Source organism: Ruditapes philippinarum, unplaced genomic scaffold (genome assembly GCF_026571515.1).
Source record: "Ruditapes philippinarum isolate M1 unplaced genomic scaffold, ASM2657151v2 ctg6312_1_1_1_1, whole genome shotgun sequence".
In the NCBI taxonomy this organism is placed as follows: domain Eukaryota; kingdom Metazoa; phylum Mollusca; class Bivalvia; order Venerida; family Veneridae; genus Ruditapes; species Ruditapes philippinarum.
Window position 1 is genome coordinate 33,610 of NW_026855565.1, and position 17,420 is coordinate 51,029.

Sequence of the window (17,420 nt, forward strand, 5' to 3'; positions counted from 1 at the left end):
TATTGTCCTTGACTTACTAAAAATTTGCAATTTTCAATTGTACTTATGCACCTTGGGTTTTCTTGTGGATTTATTCAGTATTTGTAGTATTTGCCCTTTACTTAATAAAAGATTTTTAGTTTTCAACTTGGGCACATGTAGCCAAAAAAGAATTTGACCTAGAGACATAAGATTGAGTGGAGTGTGGGGGCACCCGTGTCCTATGGACACATTTCGTGTTTAGTACTGCCTGTACGGACTACTTCTTAAAGCCGCATCTAGTCAAGCATTTAGCTAAATAAATAGCTTTTTCAACATATTATCAGGCACATTTTTTTACTGAAATGTCTTACTAAGATTTCCCAGAATTTATACCTTTGTCTATGCTAGGACTATCATATTTCTATAAAATGTGTAAATAAGAAACGGGAAAATGATGCAATTAGCTAAAAAACAATGGAGTTAATGAAAGGTGTACATTCTTTTAAAATAAATGGAAAATTTGAGAGAAATATATTTTGAGATGAATGATTGATACAAAATTCTTTATTTGATGAAAATTGGAAATTTTTACTAATTCAACGACAATAACTCTAAAAATACTAAATATATCCACACGAAAATACCAAGGTGCACAACGACACATGCTGAGCAACATTCTTGTAAGTTTCATGACCCTAGGACAAATACTTTTTTAGTTAAGTGCAACACAAGTTGAAATTGTAAAGTTTTTACTAATTCAAGGGCAATAACTCGAAAAATCCATAAATATCCACACGGAAATACCCAGGTGCACAGCTTCACATGCTCGTACGGCACAAAGAGAATAGACGGACGGACGGACGGAAGGACGCACGGACAAGGGTAAATCTAAATGCCCCCCCCCCCCTCTATAGTGGGAACACAAAAATATCATAAACTATTTAGATAGTCACACATTGTAAAATTCTCACTGGGGGTCCAGAGGGGATTGTGGGGTATCGATCCCCCGAGGTTTAAAAATAACGTTTTAAGGGCCCATTATGCTTTTATTTGTTTTTCTTAAAAACTTTTTTATTTTGATGTTCTTTAATATCCATAAAATGCACATTGGCCAATTACCTGAACCATCTTTTTCATCTGTTGCATTTTGGCAATGATGAGTTAAGTTATAGTGAATTAGTGTTTTATATTGAAGTCAAATACTACATCATTTTGACTACTTTTATGACAAAGTATTTCACATTTATCGCTACTTTATTCATGTAATTAGCATCTTACATTTCTCTGATACCATTATTTTAACATTATAAAATTCATGTTTGCTTTTCTAAAGAAGTCTATAAGATTTTCCATTAAGAAAGCCTCTGACGGAGCTTTCCAAAAAAAACTTAAGTTTGTTGATAATCTTAATTGTAATGTATTTGTAAAAATCACTATTGATAGTCCGGTGTCGCGTATTATCACAATATTACCTGAATATTATGCTGAAGATTTATACCAATTTTCAAAGCGCTTTGTTTGTAAACAAAGTCACAGGCAAGTTTTAAAAAAAAATGTATAAACCGTGGTAATATTACGCCCGTGTGATTATTACGCGACACCGGTTGAAAAACTTGATATTTCGCCAGAACATTGCAATAGAGTACAAGAAAAGCATTGATGCAAAGCATCAAAGGGCGACGCCAAAAGAATTTGATCCAGATTTGCACCTAAATACTTAACAAAAGATGTGTACTTTATAGCAGTACCATTACATGTGACCTGGAGGCTAGGGCCAGGTTAAGTTGAAACTTAAACCAAAAAAGAATAGACTCTGTCTTGCCAAGATGCAAAGGCAATTTATAGTCAATTAAGCAATCTTATAAGACTCATGTTTATAAGAAAGAATTTCTTCAGATTTAATTTATGAGACACAAGGATTCCTGAGTCATCAGCATATAATCACTGGCACGAGTATCGGACCTGGGAAGAAAAAATATGACCAGATGACCAGATTGATAAAAAAAACTGTGTTTTATAAAAACCAAAACAAAAATGTAAATAATGATCCCTTTAAAAATATACTTTCAACTTGAAGTATATTTTTAAAAGGGGTCATTATTTACATTTTATTTTGGTTGTTGACACTTTTAAGATGAACACAGGTTTTTTTTATCAATCTAGCCATATTTTTTCATCCAAGGTCTGATACTCGTGCCTGTGCATTATAATAAAAGCTTATTGCTTAGGGTTGAAGACATGTAATTGACATATATTAGACATAAAAGAGGACCTAAAATGAACATCAGGGGGACAGCATAGGTACTCAGAGCAGTAGTAGAATAAGTACCAGCCACATCAACCAGCTACTATCAGAGATAAGACTTAAACCATGTAAGAATGTCATTATATATGGCAGATGCTTGAAGTTTCATGAAGAAGAAGAAAAACAACTTCTTCATGTGCAGGATAGTGTGTTCAACTGTATCAAATGCCCTTTGTAGATCTAAAAGTATCATGCAATACTGCCTTTGTACATTTCAAATAATGCAATCTGTTAAATGAATCAAACATGTGTCAATTGAAAAACCACTTCTAAACCCTGACTGAAACTGCCTGACCATGACTCAAACCATGACTTTCAGAAGACCAACTGAGCTATCCGTCCTGCTACACATTTTCTCTTAATAATGAAACAGTTCTAAACCACAACATATTTCCCCACTATATCGATTTGTGTTCGTGAATTTCTTATGTTACAGAGCATAGGAAATTGAACTCATGCTTATATGCAGTCATAGGATGAGAAAAACTTTGAGCTTGACCAGAACTCATTAACCTGTGACCAACATAAGAAAATTTTATGAAGGCTGATTTGTATTTTGCATCAAGGGCACCGGGCAAAAACATGAAAATGCAACAAACAAACCACTTTGTGGTAGATTGTATTTTCATGTTTTCATCTGGCGCCCAGTTACTTTTTGTACTATGTTGGTTTTCATGTGGCACAAATCACCCACTATAAATTTAGTGCACAAATTTATTCAAGGGCAAGTAACAATCTACTCTATGTACAGTCTGTTGTCGCGTTGACTCAGGAGACCTGGAGGTTGAGACCGGTGTCTCTTCATTACAAATAGATAAGACAGAAGCTGTCCTTTTCAAACTATGCACATGTTAGAAAAAAATAGAATAACTATTCAGAATATGATTTTTGAGACTTTATTAATTATATTGCTTGATCCAAGTTTAAGGACATTTTCAATCAATACATGTTTTATCATTTATAACTTTAAATGAAAGTCTCATCCTTTAATAATAATGACATAACTGTATCTCTTTAAATGCAGAAAAATTATAAGTCTCACATATCAATATACTACTGTCTAAGATATACATGTACATGCACATAACATTAATAATTCCCAGTTTATATTAAATAAATATGAAATCCTAACATTAACATTAACATGCTTTTGATGACCTTACAACTGGTGAATTATATACAACAAAAATAGTATTATAAGTAATACCTAAGATAGACAGAAAAGAACAAATAATTTAGTAAACATAAGTTACTTCCCCTTAAAATAAAGAAAACCTGAAACCCAAAAGAACACGATAAACAGCAAAAATTATGAAATGTTGCAGGTTCAATTTTATCAAGCCATGCAAATTAATGGTAAAGTATTCATAAAAAAAATAGATGGCCATGTGTCAGCAGTAAATTGCAGAAAATCGGATAGCTTTCAACATCCGGATACTGGTACACTTTGTAAAAACAACCATTCTGCGCAACAGATAAATGTAATAGGGATAAAATCAATAGGATAATCGTTTACAACAGTTTCATTACCTATCCTTATACTCAATTGCAGGTGAACTTTCTTCTTGTAGGAAAATTTTGAAAATGTATAAATGATACGGCCTCAATCTAGACCACAACGATATTCGAAATCCGGGTTTTAGTATTGTCATTAAAACTAAGGGACAAGCTGTTAAACTTAACCCGCAATTTCGTGAAAATAATATCACAATGCACATGCTTTTTACATAAAGTTATTAAATACAAATATAACAACACATTTGTTTACTTGATTTTTACGAATCAAAATAAAACTAATTTACACAACATGAAATTAACTGCTAATAATAACAGCTCCTTCCATAGGCAAAAATAAAAAGCGTTCCATAATAGACGACGCCGCTCACCGGCGTCGCCAATTAATAGTTCTTTGGAAAAAAAACATTAACTGCATTTTATTTCATCCCCATCATATTTAAAAGGGGCTCAATAATTATGGCATCAAAATTTATCAAGTAAATGACTGACAGAACGGGATATTTTTCGCAGCATCTTTTAATTTTACAATTTATGTACTAGAGTACTTTGTTTTATGAACACAATTTTTAGATATAATTAATGAAACTTTTATCACTTAAGCAACAAACAAATTATCGACCTTCATCTTGAACTCCACCTTAACTATTTCAATGTCGCAGAACGAAAATAAGTCAGTACTTAGTATTTTAGCAGAACCTCTGGAACCCCAAGTTCGTTGATATGTAGCATATTAACGCACTTTTGGGTCAATTTCTCGATTTTGACTCCAAAGTGCGTTGGAGCCCAAAGTGCGATGCGAAGTTTAACGCACTTTGGAGTCGGAGCCCAAAGTGCGTTGGACCCCAAAGTGCAGTGTTACAAGGGTCATTATGGCAAGAGTTTGGTCATCATGCAAGTTCACAAAAAATACTTGCGTTAATATTATTCACAAAAATAAATAACTTAAACTGCAATAAAATTTAAAATTACACTTTGTCATAAATAGGATTTATTATCATGCTCTCTAAGAACATCAGATATTTCTTTTGAATGACAGGTATTTGTTTACATTGACAACTGTTCGTTTCTTAGAAAGGTCGACAACCAAGATAAGCGGCGATGTTTAGAAGCCTTTAAAAATCAATTGACCACTGGTGATAAGAATATGTTAAATGAAAATTTATACTAAAAAGGTATTGGATTTAAAGACCATCGTCGACCACTGGAAAAGATAAGACATTTTCTTGAAGATTTTTCAAGGCTTCACATACAATTCAACTTATAAAAAATGAGCGAATTTGATTTCAAAATAAAATCATGATCCGAGTTCTAATCTGTATTTCACAAAAAAACTTAATAATTTGAGGAAGAGGTCTGTTTAATTTGTATATGTATGAAACCTTTACAAAAAGATTGCAGCGTTTAGGATAACAAGAATTGCCAACATGGCATGGCCGAGTGGTTAACGCGCCGGATTAGTAATCTATTGGCCGCTAGCCTCATGGGTTCCAACCCCGTCATGGGTAAGTCGTTGTTTCTTTGCGCAAGAACTTTACATTCATTGCCTTGTACTATTGTGTTCGAAACGAATACGAAAGTTTTAAGCTTCCTACACAAATCAAATTTAATCTTTTCCCTCATATAGACGTGTTTTGACGGCTTTTCGCCCCCCCCCTTTTTGAGGCCTCGAACAGTGAAAACAATGCCCTATTAAGGCCCCACTGGTTTTCGTTATTAAAAAAGTGACCACTTTTTCGGCGCCGCCCCAACTGAAATGTTACATCAGTGGGTTGCCAGAAGGGGCATATGCCCCCTTTTGTTTGCAGGGTTTGAAGGGGACAATAGTCCCCCTCATCGCCAAAAATTTTTTGGACATGTGACCGGCTAAAAATAGCCTCAGGTAAATCTTAGGGTAAATAGTAACCGACGCTTAAAAGCCTTTTACTCTAACTCAATTGATTGAGAAGTTGCAGCACTTTGAAATCAGGATTGATGGAAAAAAATACAATGCAAAATAGTGAGTTTTGGCAATTTTGAGACGTCCCCCCGTTGCCATGGTAACAGGAAATTTACGATTGAGCATGCTGTTACAGGGGCTATGGTTTAGTAAACATTTGTGCAAAGTTTCATCAGTATTGAAGCATTTTTCATAGTTTCATAGCAGTTTGAACTTGTTACAGGAGGCTTTTCAATGAAAACGGCCATTTTTCGCAATATGCTCATGGGGCAAAATGTTAAATAAATTATCTATAACATGTAAAAACCGACCTTCAGTATGTCATTTTAGTTGCAGAAAAAAACATTGTCAGTACATACGAAAGTACGAAAGACTGGTGGTGACATTTCAAGTTCACGAATTCATGATTTTAAGATTTTAATATTTCATTATTTTTCATGAATTCGCGATTTCATAATTTCACGATTTCTCTTAAAAAACCTGAATGAATGAAATAATGAAATCGTGAAATAAAGAAATCGTGAATTTATGAATAATATTTTTTTATTTCACTTTAAAAAGAAATAAAATCGTAAATTCGTAAATTCATGATTTCACTATTTCATTTATTCAGGTTCTTTTTTTAGAGAAATCGTGAAATTATGATTTACAAATTCACGATTTCAAAATTCAATATTTCACTCTAAAAGTAGTGCAATATTAAAATCTTGAAATATGAATTCGTGAACGTGAAATGTCACCACCGGTCTTTCGTAGTATATCAATTTATTTTGTTCTCACGGTTCTCCCTTTGCTTTATTCTGATCTTTAAACAACATATGTTATGCATTAACAACATACTGGAAAATCATCTAAAAGTTAATTATACCCCGGCCATTTCATTAATTGAGGTAAAATAACCATTATAGTTAGTTGTTTCTGCTGATTGTTTCTAAGATAAAATTGGACTATAGCGAGATAAGGTAAATCACAACTGTGTCCTCATTGAAAAATGAATAATTTACGGGAAAAAAAAAACAAAAAGAAAAAGAAAAAAAAAACAACAACAAAAAAAAACAAACAAAACAAATAATATATGAGTTGTTTTTAAAGTTACCCTTGTATTTTGAATGCAAAATCTATTAGCTAAACAAACAAAAATTGGCAACAAGAACATTTGTGTGTGTGTGTGTTTGTGTGTGTGTGCGCGCGAGTGCGTGCTTGCGTGCATGTGTGTGTGCGTGCGTGCTTGTGTGTGTGTTTCCGTTGGTTGCATTTGTGATAGAGACAAATACATTTTTAGTAAATAACATGCCATATGAAATAAACATTTCATGAATAATAAACATTTCATGAATCTTTTAAAGCCATTTAATATAAGATTACAGTATCAGCAGATGAGGGAGCAGATAATATTGCCGCGAATGATATGAGCCGCGTCACGACAAAACCAACATAGTGCGTTTGCGACCAGCATGGATCCAGACCAGCCTGCGCATCCTCACAGCCTGATCAGGATCCATGCTGTTCGCTATTAGTTTATCTACTTGTAATAGGGTTTGTAAGCGAACAGCATGGATCCTGATCAGACTGCGTGGATGCGCAGGCTGGTCTGGATCCATGCTGGTCACAAACGCACTATGTTTGTTTTGTCGTGACGCGGCTCATTATTATTTGCTGAGGTTCACACGATTCCTATGACATATGTGTCATTAATTGTAAATTTCTATGAAATTACAATCATTAACTGTAGCACAAGCACGTGAATTTTTGCTGCCATTTTCATGAACGTTTATAAATGTGGAGAAAAATAGTTGATAAGACCAGATAACTTGAAAATCTCGCATATGTGATTTTGTCTGCTATAGTGAAGAGAAATACAATTCATAGAAAAATAAAATGGATGTAAAAGTCTACGTAATTTTATTCATGGTCAGTTTCATTGATTTAGGATCGTGTTGTGAGTATTTTGTAAAAATTAACAAATTTGACTGCTCATTGTCTGTCCAGAGTATATACGTATTATGTAATATATTTCCTTATATTATATAAAATGGAAGTGTACATGTTTCATTATGAATTAAATATAGCATGTCCCCGTTTCTTAAATGAAATGAGCCGCGTCACGACAAAACCAACATAGTGCATTTGCGACCAGCATGGATCCAGACCAGCCTGCGCATCCGCGCAGTCTGATCAGGATCCATGCTGTTCGCTTACAGACCCTATAACAAGTAAAGAAACTGATACGGATGCGCAGGCTGGTCTGGATCCATGCTGGTCGCAAACCATTATGTTGGTTTTGTCATGACGCGGCTCAAATGTTATTCAATAGTAAAATGCATATATAACTTTATTCCGTGCAGATATTAATAGTAAAAAATATGATAAGAAGTAGCTAATTTTGATTTCAAACAAACTGTTTGGTTGAGATACCATTACAGTAGCTAATCTGACACAAGTCTTACGCATGTTATTGTCAGATATTGACCATGAATTTAAGAGTTTAATAGCATTTTTTATAATAAAAACGCAATGATTTATTTGATAAAGAGAATCCGTACGTGCTGTCACCGCTGATTTAGAAATCACAAGGAATTGGTAGTCGACACTTGCGGAGAAATATGACGTCACTGGTTTGTTATCCCGAAAAGCCGGCTAGGTGGATCGACAAAACGGCAAAACCACATAATGCGTTTGCGACCAGCATGGATCCAGACCAGCCTGCGCGTCCGCGCAGTCTGATCAGGATCCATGCTGTTCGCTTACAAAATCTATAACAAATAGAGAAACTGATAGCGAACAGCGTGGATCCTGATCAGACTGCGCGGATGCGCAGGCTGGTCTGGATCCATGCTGGTCGCAAACGCATAACGTTGGTTTTATCGTGACGCGGCTCAAATAAATAAAAATTTTGAAAAATCATCATTTAAATTCAGTCGACGGTGAATAACAACAGTTTGTGCCTAAGTCTGCATAGGTAATCTTCTCAGCATGTATTTTATTTATGTATGTTACACATTCTTGCAATTTACAGATGTATTGCAAGGTTTAGAATTTGTTTGAAAGAATTCCCTGAAAATCTAGCAATGTGCTTGTTAAAATAACTGTGGCACTGAGGTGACATTTTCAAGGTTTTATATGTCTAATTAATGCGCACGAAAGCTAATTGTTCGCACAAGATACTTATTCATGCACATGAGATACTTATAATGAGCATGTCGTTCATAAAATATAGTTATGTCATGTGCACGAGTTAAAAGTCGTGCTTACAAGTATTAAATGATTAGGTATTATATTGTTGCTAACGCTAACCCGACTAAGTTATCTTGTATGCACGACAAAGTAACTCTAGCGCATGACATACTAACTCGCACGCACGACAAAGCATCTCGTGATTACGTATGTACAAGATGAATAAAAACATTCCCATGTCACCTCTATGCCACCGTACAAACACTTCAATAAGATAACAAATAATAATCATATATTCACCGACTTAACTTCATAGCAGCAACGTTTTAAAGTTTTCGGTGGAACATAGTGCGATTTATGTGCTGCTTACATGTGTTTAACTTAATACACTAATATCATAAACGATCGGGACAAGGTCCAAGCAGTTAAGGTCGCCGATTTAAATCACTTGGCCCCTGACACTGATTCTTATCAGGTGCCTGTCTCTTTGGTTGCATATTTCTGCCACCAGATAACCTGATTATTAAGCTGGTAAAATGATAAAATGATGGCAGTTGTCGGCACTAACATGCATTTATTTCCCGTTATGATCTTTTATTTATTGAAAAAAAAAACTAGTTACGTAACTAGTTAACCTGATAACTAACTAGGTAATTAAGAGGTTAACTAGTTACGTAACTAGTTAACGTCTTAATTAACTAGTTAGTTATCAGGTTATCTGGTGGCAGAAATATGCCACCATATGTCTCCCCCAAACACCACTATATAAGTTGAAAAGTCGCCGTGATAATAGATAAATTTTCATCTGCGACCCCAACAAGCGAAAAGTCGAGAATTTACGAGTTAAAATGGCGGGGCGCAAAGCGAAAACACAATTATTAGCAAGGGCGCGGAATGAAGTTTGATAAATGAAACTTCACCCCATGGGGCGCGGAGCGAGATTTAAACACGATGAGCGGGCGCTATTAGCGTATTTTCGCTCCGCGCCCCGCCGTTTTATTTCTTAAACCTCGCTCCGCAACCGCGCAGGGCGACGTTTTCTTTATTTAACTTTGCCCCGCGCCCCCGCCATTTTAACTTGTTCATTCTCGACTTTTCGCTTAGCGGGGTCGCGTGGCGAAAACACGAATGGCACAGTTCAGCCACCATAAGTTTGTTTTTTAATATCGAATTATTTAAAAAGTTATTTCATAATTTGTGGCACATCAATGCATTTTTATTTGAAATGAACTCGTATAATGCAATTATAATATAATATATATATTAGGATTTCAATTCTAATAAGCTGAAATTCTGATAGACAAAAAAAAAATTGAACTGAAACATGAAAAATCACGAAAGTCAGTTTTATAAATGTATTGTTGTTATGGATATATTTAGCTTACCATTTTGAATAATGATCTTATTCTTCCTCTTTTATTTTTGAGATGTAACAATAACGGGTTCTCAGTATGTAAACCAGACTGATGACATACATTTAGTGTGTAAAGCAAATGGTATAGAAAGAGCACCAGAAACTGTTGACTGGTTTTTCAAAGGCGAAAGAATCACTATTTCAAGTCTGCAATGGAAAACACGAGTGGAGATAGTAGAAAGCTGGTTCCCCAAAGAACGTTCATATGTTAGTGAATTAACAATACATCGTAGTACAGTTGGGGATCAAGGAGTCTATATCTGTCGGAGTTCTGATTTAGATATTGCGAGTATGACAGTTCATGTCTCTAATGGTAAGTGGAATTACAATGCTTGCCCACCAAAATATTAATGAGAACTATAGACATATGAACTCCACTGAGTTTCAAAAGCAAAGAAAAACAAGTACCATAAAATCTTTAATTCTTACATAGACCAACTAGGGCACTTAAACAGGTAGACATGCAAAATATATAGAAATAGACGCAGATATATATTAACAATCGTATTTTGTTTAGCCCGATTTGAGTGTAAAGCGTTGAACATTTTCTATTTTCGGTCATTTTTCACAAGTGAAATTATAATTCTGAAAACAAAACCGAGTAAGCGAATTATCTGAAGTTATGCACAACAGTTACTGATGTAGACATACATCAATAAAAAAAATAATTTCCAGTCCCGTCTTGTCAAAAAGAAACTCAGTGGAGCCCCTTAAATGGTTCTGTAAAAACGAAAACTAGAAAACAATTTTATGTATCTAAATACGTCTTAAGTCTATATTTTACTCCATATTACCTTTTTCAAAAACTCAAAGCTAGGCTTGAGATAATGATTGGAAATGTCGTATTAAAGTGAGTTAATAACAATTCCAGTAAAAACAAAAAAATGCAAATTGTATAATGCTTTCTTCTATTTACGTTGATTATATTTATGCACATAGTCTCAAAAAACAAAACATTCAACGTATTACATGAATTTACTTTTGTTTAGTTTGTTATTGCAGCAAATACATGTAAAATAAAATACAAACCATAAGTATTCATAACAAATGCAAATTGGTTGAGCAACATTAGATTACGCCTTTTTCCCTTTAAGCTTGATATCTTTATTTCCTTTCATATTATGATACACGACATTATTATAGAAGTAAATATCATTGGTGTATTTAATTGTAAATATCAATGTGAATCTATGAAAGCAATAAGAGAACTTTTGATACTTATTTTTAGCAGGTAATAATGCAGGCACAAAAACACGCGGTAAGTAAGCTACATTTTTATCCAAAATCAGACGGTTCAGCGGTAAGTGACAAACACAACAGTGCTTGCCGACCAAAATGATAATGAAAAATGTATTATATACATTCTTAGTGCTTCTGTTAAAGAAAAAAGCTAGTCAGTTCACATTACTTTTCTCAGGTAAACAATTTGTTTTATCACCGCAGTAAAATGTGATATTCATATAAATTAATGTTGTCATGTTATCTTCTAAATAGGGATTGTATATTTTTTCCTCATATTTTCAAAAAACGAAGGATTTTAACGTAGTACAAGAATTCATCTTTTTGACTTGATATATTTTTTTAAAACGATTTTCATTTATTTTATAAAATACAACATTTAAATCAATATAAATTTCATTTTTTTTAAAATGTATTTCAATGAGAGTAACATAAAAAAAAAACAAGAACAACAACAAAAACCTAGAAACATATCATTTTATTGTGAAGAACAAATGTTTATCTAAAGCTGACATATGAAGTTGACCTTTGAATGTTAGAAGTGAAACCTGCGCCAGGTAACATTGGTGTATTCATTCACCTCTTTAATTCAACATAATAAGTCGTGCTTTTTATGCCACCGCAGCATCTGCGATGCGGTGGCATAAAGTGTTTGTGTGCGTGTGCGTATGTGCGCATGTATGTGTGTATGTTTGTGTGTTATATATGTAGATTATATAGTGAAAACCTTCTTGTGAAAAACCACTAGTCCTATGTAAACCAAACTTGGCAGGGTTGATCCTTGGGTAAAGGGCTTACAAAGATGTTTAAGGAATTTCATTCCATGCAGAAGCCTGGTTACCATGGCAACCAAAAGGAATTATAAGAATAAATTTAAAAAATCTTTTTGTAAAGACCCACAAGGCCTAGAGCATAGATATTTTGCTTAAGGCATTGTTCAAATTATAGCCCTTGGGTCAAGATTGGCCCCGCACCAGGGGTTATTAATTTTCACTATATGTACATGTCTGAAGGTTCAAGGCTTAAAGCTTTGATATTTGGTATACGATATCATCTATATGTATCCATATCATCAGTTAAAAATGCTGTTAACATCGGTTTTAATTTCAGCCTGTAGATTAAAATATCCCAATCGAACTCGAGCCAAATGGTTGTTTTAGTAAGCACATCTGTTGCTTCGGATATAAATGAAAACCCTGTGATATGACCAAAATATAGTTTGATTAAGTCGTGTAATGAGTAAAACTTGCTTTATACGTTAAAGGTATAGGAAGAAAATGATACAGGGGATTTTAAAGTGGTTGCTTAAGACAAAAAACGGCTTAATGCACGTGGTCGCTTGGCACGTTAGACTATATTTCACTCATAAACATTCATAAATACTAGGAAATCACTGTGGAATTTAAAAACAAATTGAAAACTTATATGTATATTTTATTTTTACAGCCCCAGACTCAGCTCCCAGAGATCTAACACCAATACCCGTCGAGAATGACCCCCTGTCTGTGACGCTGACATGGCAGCCCCCTCTAAAGTCCAACGGACAAATATTAGGTAGGTGTAACTGTAACTATGGCAATATTTCTGCTTTCCATTAAGACTATAGTAGCGCAGGAATTGTAAATATATGATTTTGCTTTTGGTGACAGGGTTAACATTTTTATTTAAAGTGAAGTGCATAACAAGTGTAACTCTAGAGAATAAAATCATGGTAGATACAACTGTTTAGCTTTTAATTTGTTGCATACTGTTTGTGAGACAGTTACTTGTTTAGATAATGCTTTATTAATGAATCAAAGAGAGAAAAAGATAAATCATTGAAGTCTATGAATAAACATAGCCTTATTAAACAAAAGGCTAAACTCAAGGTAACAAATATAATTTGAGATTTACCTAATATAATTTGAAATATGTCTGGAATATTTGTAAGTTATTACATATTAATTGTGCAGTTCAAGACATAAGTAGTAACACTATTCGCTAATTGAAGTCTTAAATTATGACTTTTCTTTTTTCTTTGGATTTTTTTTCTGCTTCTAGATAGGTTTTTTGAACTTTGACCTAGATTTATGACCCGGATATCTATGCATGATGAATAAGCATGGAAAGCTTTTGCTAACGATTTTAGCAGATTTACTACTTGCTGTTTTGATCGACATAGTCTTTGTCACAGTTCTCAGTGATTGATCCTTCAATATAAGTAATTGAGTCACATTTCTCAGTGATTAATGCTTCAGTATAAGTAAAAAATTGTGTCACATTTCTTAGCGATTAATGCTTCAGTATAAGTGATTAATTTTGTCACATTTCTCAGTGATAAATGTTTCAATATAAGTGATTCATTATGTCACATTTATCAGTGATTAATGCTTCAGTAAAATAGATTAATTGTGTCACATTTCTCAGTGATTCATGCTTCAGTATAAGTGATTAATTATGTCACAATTTTCAGTGATTAATATTTCAGTATAAGCGATTAATTGTGTCACATTTGTTTGTGATTAATGCTTCAATATAAGTGATTGATTATGTCACATTTATCAGTCATTTATTGGCAGTTACACGTCATAATTCAGCGTGATTAATTTTAAATATTAGCGATTTTTTCCTAATCTTAAGTGATTCATATGATGTAAGTGATTAATTATGTCACATTTTACAGTGATGAATGCTTCAATATAAGTGATTATTTCTATCACATTTCACAGTGATTAATGGTTCAGTATACATGTATCTGATTAATTATGTCACATCCCTCACGCCCCTAGCATCGGCTTGAGCGATACTCAATTCTCAACACTTAATACTGCTGGCATCAATGATCCCGATGGACAAGTAAGATATAACAACTCTGAAGTAAATTACGGGACTTTTTACAGCTGCCACACAGCACTTGACACCTGCTGTTGAGAAGTATAAACATCTGGAAACAAAATGATCCCTCGGAAGCAATAATCACAAAATAAATTACAAGAGAATTGCAAATTCGGTTTGATTGAGTCTGTACATGAGGGATACTGAATAAGTGCAGCATCCCTCACGCCCCTAGCACAGTCTTGTGCAGTACTCAATTCTCAACACTTAAAAGTGCTAACATCAATGATCATATGATCACTTATACTGAAGCACTGTTTTTCACAGTTCTTTTTGCATTAGCTTTTTTCATCTTTATAATTGTAACAAGGTGTATTTTTAGGGTAATCTGTGTTTTGAGATGTTCCCCAGCTTTCCTGTGTTTTAGTCCATATTGTTTATGTAAGAGTGCTTTCCCCTTGACTTTGGCGGGAATTTGTACGTGTCTCGTGAATCTCGTTTTCATTTCGTTCAGTGCGTTGGTTGGTAGCCATTGAGAGAGGAAGGTCTCTCTGTTCAGAAGTTGTGATGTTTTTTTACACTTTAACATGTTTCTTTTTGGTTGGAAACAGTTCATCTTTGTATAAGGTAACTATTGCAATGGCTGAAGTAATTTATTAAAGAATTATTCTTTGTTATTTTGGCTAAGTAATGTACATGTTTCATTTCGAAGATAAATCCAAGATGGCTACTACTTTCAACTTTTAATCCTAATTATGCTATCTTTTACTTATCTCAACTAATTTGCATGTATATAATAATTAATGCATTGTTCTTCACAGCAGCACTCGGTGAGATTCATTTGTGTGGATTTGTGTGGATGATGGCGTATATCTTATTTGTGTAAAAGGGCTAAAGATCCTACAGATCTGTAAGTTGATATTTTATTATCTATGAAAGTAATGCTTTATATATATTAGGTACTTTGATGAATTATTGAATTCTAATAACTTTTGCATTGTTATAAATAAATGTAAGCACAGGGACCACTGTATCATTGAGGTAATGGACTGCTATGATTAAGAACTATGAACTTAGCTATGAACTATGTTTTTGATATAATTGGAGATGTATAAATAGCTGTGGATTTGAACCACAAGTTAGTTTGGGTATTTTACCTACTCCAGGTAAAATGTATATTTATTATGAATGATATAAAAGAGAGATAACTCTTTATATGACTTATAAGAATCTCCAATCATTTGGTAAGGATTGTTACTATTTACTATTTCAGTGCCTACCTTGTTCACATGCTTATATGATTACGTAGACTGATGGTTGGTTTACAAGATGTACCGGTATACTTTGTGAATATGTCAGATGAACTGTTGTAAATAATGTAAAGATTTGGTTTGTCAATAAACTACATATGATCGAACCTGAAGAGAAGATTTTGTATATATTGATACCCCTGAAGAGATACCCAAAATTACAATGGAGCCCCCAGTGATGTAGTTAACTAGCGACAAGATCCAGATCGAAGATTGACAACATTGACTTTTATAAACTGTTACAGAAGTGATATTTGTATTAAGTGATTCATTTTGGACACTGAAAGGAGTTGTATTATTTTGTAATGCAACGGTGAATTGAATTTAGTCTACAACTAACAAAAAATTATTATTTTAAGTACTGTAAAGACTATATTTTATAAACAAAATGTTTTAAGTAATCCAACACTTCACAGCAAACATTTTTTTATAGAAGATTAATTAATAATTTTCATAAATATTGATAAATATTTGTGCTATGCAAATTTGACATGTCTTTAGTGTAGGAAAGATTAATCAACCTTTGACAGAGGACACTTTTCGAGACTTGGAACACATCTGGTTAGAAGATCATCAACAGAGGATTATTTGTAAAGTGACAGTGTGTAAAGACATTGACTGTGGTTAGATAAGCAGTGGTCCTCTCTGTGCAACTGTAGTCCAATAGATTAGACGTTACAGGCTTGTTATAGTTTTATGTTGGTCAAGCCTGACGTCTAATAGTTATTGCTCAAAAACGCGTAGCATTTTGAAAATTTAAAAAAATGTCTGTTGACTTGCCTTTCAAGCTTTATTCAAAAGCTTATCTTCTGTTTTTTTTCAAAATGCATGGTCTATCATTAACAAAAACTTTCAAACAATGTACTTATCAATTAAAAATAAAATATACGTATCAGTCTATTTTCGCTCATCGGCCATACTGGTTAAGTAAAGCGTTTTACAGATTGATTCCAATTTTTTTGAACGGAAAAATATATTCGAACACACTGACGGTGCATGGGCAATTATTTCGTTGAAAAAATATTCCGTTAGAAACTTCTGGACTCATTTAAAAACGCTTGCATTTGAATTAGCCAATCAGATTTCGCGCACTGTATGGCGGCCATTTGTATATTGGCTGTACAAGGAATTTAATTTAAATGAGAGGATTTAATCATGACTTTTCGGATGTGACAGTTCAATTATTTTGTTAAAAGGTATTTATTTTTTAGTTTTGTTCATAAATAGGTCAAAATTAATGTGAATACACGCTGTTTTTAATTGTTTAAATTCAATTAGATCTAAATCGATGTCTAATGTCAATTTTTTTTGCTACACGATTTTGCAAAGATCTGTTAAGACCTAACGTAACATGGAAAATGAAAAAATGTAAAATATCAGAATTAAATGAATGATAAATATGAAATAGAGTTACGTATAGGTCTTATAATTAGGACTATGTGCAACTGTAGTGAGTTAAAATAATTTTAGTAATAATCTAGGTCACTTAGGGTAAAAAAAACCCACCTAAGTACGGGTATTTTTTTTTTTTTTCTTCCAGTAATTTATTTTATTTCATTTAGTTAATTACGTTCATATTTTTGGGTTTAAAGTGACCTTGATTTAGAAATCTGTAATTTTGCATACACTTATGTTTATTTTATTTAAAAAAAAAGGTGCGATATTGTAAGCGGAAGTAAGTAAGTGAGATCACAATTGCACTGCACTTAACCAACTTTAAGTACTGCATGAGTTTAACAAATTCTTTTT

At 33.4% G+C, this 17,420-nt stretch overlaps 1 protein-coding gene and 1 long non-coding RNA gene across 2 annotated transcripts; both read left to right on the forward strand.

Moving 5' to 3' along the window:
• Window positions 1-7,423: 7,423 nt before the first annotated feature.
• LOC132743709 (neogenin-like) lies at window positions 7,424-13,101 on the forward strand (the record flags this gene model as incomplete). Its single annotated transcript, XM_060732263.1, is given in 4 exon segments — window positions 7,424-7,659; window positions 10,322-10,621; window positions 11,537-11,566; window positions 12,994-13,101. Coding segments are annotated over 4 exon segments (499 nt in total), but the record flags the coding sequence as incomplete, so codon positions are not given.
• A 1,641-nt stretch (window positions 13,102-14,742) lies between these two features.
• LOC132743710 (uncharacterized) lies at window positions 14,743-16,329 on the forward strand. The gene is made up of 3 exons (XR_009627607.1): window positions 14,743-14,988; window positions 15,183-15,271; window positions 15,635-16,329. It is a non-coding gene; the product is annotated as an uncharacterized LOC132743710 (long non-coding RNA).
• Window positions 16,330-17,420: the final 1,091 nt, after the last annotated feature.